The 3697-nt window shown below is 41.3% G+C and overlaps 1 protein-coding gene across 1 annotated transcript; it reads left to right on the top strand.

Annotated features, from left to right (window-relative positions):
• The first annotated feature begins 71 nt into the window (after positions 1 to 71).
• On the top strand, positions 72 to 3623 carry LOC116379774 (latent-transforming growth factor beta-binding protein 1-like). The gene is made up of 3 exons (XM_031841737.1): positions 72 to 955; positions 1115 to 1255; positions 2362 to 3623. Exons 1-3 carry the CDS (start codon positions 655 to 657, stop codon positions 2565 to 2567), a joined length of 648 nt encoding a protein of 215 aa, XP_031697597.1. The 5' UTR covers positions 72 to 654; the 3' UTR covers positions 2568 to 3623.
• Positions 3624 to 3697: the final 74 nt, after the last annotated feature.

Raw genomic sequence — 3697 nt, 5'->3', positions numbered from 1 at the left:
ATGAACTTTTTTGATTTTAGCAAATGGCTGCAATGAAACAAAGAGTGAAAAATGTAAAGGGGTCTGAATACTTTCCGTACCCACTGTATCTCACTCCTTCAAATAACGGATAGGATTCCTCTTTTGGCTCTACTGGGTTGTGCTAGGTGAGTGCAGCAATCATTTTCCGTGCATACACTCGATGAAGAGAAGCCAGAAATCCACAAATCTGAAATACTCTCTAAAACAAAATGTAAATTATATGTAAGAATAGAGTACACTGACAAGCAACTCAGACTACATTGTATTGGGTTGATTAATATTCAGTCATTCTGCAGCTTTTTGATCCTCAACCACATCTAATGATAAAGCTTAAATATCAATAGTCATCTTATTACCTGGTTGAAGCTTTGGGAAAGACCTGAAGACATCACGATCTGTCCTGATGTAACGTTCAATGCAAACACTAAAACATGTTCTGTGTCAAACCACAACGACCTTATGTTGTATATTAGTAATTATAAACTTAAACAGACTTTGTGCTGATATCGTTTCCAAGGAAATACAGAAGTTGTGTGTGTTTCCTCCAGACAGGTGATTCAGAGAGAATGATATGAGGATGGATGATGATGTAATGTTCTCCTCTGGCTATCTGAGTCTGTATGATAATGCTACATGAATGCTAAAAGAATTTATGTTAATGTCACAGCTTCCCCACATGAAGACATTATACTTCTACATAAATCCACATTACAGTTACCCCTGGCTCTCCATTGTAACCCTTTTAAAGCCAACATAAACTCTCTCAACATGTGCCATGACCTGCCTTCTCTCTGTCTGCTTGCAGATGCAGATGAATGTACACTGTTTGGCAAAGAGGTTTGTAAAGGCGGCTTCTGTTTGAATACTGTTGGCAGCTACGAATGTTACTGCAAGACGGGACAGGACTACGACGCTGTCAAACTGGAGTGCAGAGGTCAGTGTGATATGCAGCAAACAGAACTGTCAGCTAATAGTTTATATACTTGTGTGTGTGAATGCATTGATCCAAGGTAATGTAGGACGAGGAGGTGCAGCTGACATGAAGAAAGTTATTTTTCCGTTAAATGTCTCTGATTGCTTTTCTTTCCTGCAGACATCAATGAGTGTCTGGATGAGTCGGTGTGTGCCGGTGGACAGTGTTTGAACACAGACGGCTCATACATGTGTTTCTGCACACATCCAATGGTGTTGGACCCCAACATTAACAGCTGTGTCTTCATTCCTGAGGTGGCTGGTAAGAAAGGCTGTTTATCCCATGCACACATTCTAAAAATGTTGAATTTGTCAAAGCGTTGCAATATTTCAGCCTAAAAGAATGTCAAACTTTGGCCCCAAAACAAGTTCCTTGTCAATCAAGGAACTACAATACAGTACAATACAGTACTCTATTAATACAATAATAGAGTACATGGTTAGCCCTGATGCCCAAGCTGTGCATCGCTCCCTAAAAAATAAAATTTCAGTAAACCATTCGTTACCAGAGTACAAACCAAGAAAACCCAAACATGTTCAACTGTTTGAAATATAGTAGATCTAATCTAAAGTACTAAAACATACTGACAACTTACGCAATAAATATTACAGAAGCTTTTAGCTGCACTCGCTGATAATTGTACAGATCATGTATGTATAATTGTGTCGTATTACACAATCTTGACTTATTATCTCAAGATGACAGATAGTGCTCATATTTACATCTAAATGCCTGTTTTTCTGAACTAAAATTTCAAATATAACATTATTTCGAGATACATCATATTGTTTCCTCATGATCAGGAATCAACAGTGTCATACCTCAAAATTCTGTCTGTCAAAAATCTTCCTCTGTCGCCACATATTCTGCAGAGCGGGCTTGGCGCGTGATAATTACTCCTGATATTTAATTAGACTCCTGATGTTGTCTGTTAAATGAATATTTCTTTTTCTTGGAAGTTGTAGGCTCTTCTTCTGTCTACTTAGTGGGCCTTTCCCCTTTGCAAAGAAGCTCTCCAAAAGTTATTTACTCATTTTCGCTAGTTTGCGGGCTTAATTTTTGAGGTAACGTATCATGTGACCGAGACAAGTGCCACAGGCGGCTGAAATTGGGAGAGAATCCGGTCATCTTTCAAAATAAAACTTCTTTCAGACTCTGATAATCAATAAAACGGAAATTATATAATATTTATTCTTTCTGTGCAGCCCGGTACCAAATGATCCACGGCCCGGTCCGCGGCCCGGTGGTTGGGGACCACTGGTATAACACACAGCGATAAGTTGTGTGGTAATGGTGTGTGTGTGTGTGTGTGTGTGTGTGTGTGCGTGTGCGTGCGTGCGTGCGTGCGTGCGTGCGTGCGTGCGCAGAGCAACATGAGGCGGAGCAGATAGACTACCTGGGTATCTGCTGGCAGACGGTGACAGAAACCATGGCGTGCACGCAGCCGCTGGGTCCCAACAGGAAGACCACATACACAGAGTGCTGCTGTCTGCACGGAGAGGCCTGGGGCATGGACTGTGCCCTGTGTCCACCCAGAAACACCGGTACACACACACACTCCTCTCATATATAGCGTCAGGCCAAGTTCAGATACACTATAATGTATGTGTGACTTACTGGTGTACCAGTTGTGTTTGATGAGCAGTGTTTCCAGCACTGACACAAGGGAGCTTACTCATGTAGGCTGTCGGGCATTTGAGGTGCCGACGTTTCCATTACAGAAGGCAACATCTTCACGTTAAGTTTTAATAAAGTAATTGCAATACATAGCTCGGAAATGAATGTAAGACAGCAAATATAAATAACTGCAAGATTATTTGCTGCCATCATTAATAATAATAATAATAATACATCGATTTTCTATAGTGCTTTTCAAGATACCCAAAGACTCTTTACAGGGCAAAGACAAACGGAACAAACAGAACACTTTGGTATAAAAAAAGAATAACTGGAGAAGCTGTGCGGAATGGGAGGGGTAGGGTGCTGTGTTCATAGTGCGCTCGGCTGACCAGAGGGAGGGGATGGAAAGAGTGGAGCGATCAGGCCAGGAGCAAACAAACTTTCTGCGGGAAGCTCCGCGGATGTACCGGGGCCGACGGAGGACCCCAAGCGTTTTGATGGCTGAGATACACGGAGGAGCAGAGAAGTTGTTGAGTTGGAGGAGTTGCGAGGTGGAGTATTGCAGAACCATGCCAGCCTGAGGTCTTTTGTCAGTAGTCACGGACCTGATGACCGGAGTTGGAGAAGTGACAGGCATGTCAGGATAATCCACAACAGGCACCAAAGACCAAGTGTTTGTCTAGAGTCTACCAAACTTCAGCATTTCTCTTGCTGAGGGTGGAGATGGCAGCACGGAGACTGTCAATTGGGATTTTAACTTTATTTGATATTCGGTTTAAAGTCTCGGATACACAAAGCAAGCCAAGAAAAACTAAACTGTTTGATTTGATGGTAACTAAGCCCTTCTGTGGGAGATCAGGGATGCCCATATTAAAAAGATATAAGAAGTAAGACAAACTTAATTTATATTTTAAAATTTAATTTCATTCGTATCATTACTGCTAACATTCAAACTTGATGACTTTATGTTGTACTTGTGAGTGTAACCCTGAATACAGTGGGTACGGAAAGTATTCAGACTCCTTTAAATTTTTCACTTTGTTTCATTGCAGCCATTTGCTAAAATCAAAAAAGTTCATTTTA

This window comes from Anarrhichthys ocellatus, unplaced genomic scaffold (assembly GCF_004355925.1).
Source record: "Anarrhichthys ocellatus isolate YVR2014 unplaced genomic scaffold, GSC_Weel_1.0 scaffold5166, whole genome shotgun sequence".
Taxonomy (NCBI): domain Eukaryota; kingdom Metazoa; phylum Chordata; class Actinopteri; order Perciformes; family Anarhichadidae; genus Anarrhichthys; species Anarrhichthys ocellatus.
The sequence above is the reverse complement of the archived record's forward strand: the minus strand, read 5'-3'. Positions and strand labels throughout refer to the sequence as shown.

Bases quoted from the DNA above. Each gene is read 5' to 3' on its own strand.
- LOC116379774 (XM_031841737.1), top strand. From the start codon at position 655: ATGAATGCTAAAAGAATTTATGTTAATGTCACAGCTTCCCCACATGAA. The intron at 956-1,114 runs GTCAGTGTGATA...TCTTTCCTGCAG, and splicing joins TGTCAAACTGGAGTGCAGAG to ACATCAATGAGTGTCTGGAT. The intron at 1,256-2,361 runs GTAAGAAAGGCT...GTGCGTGCGCAG, and splicing joins CTTCATTCCTGAGGTGGCTG to AGCAACATGAGGCGGAGCAG.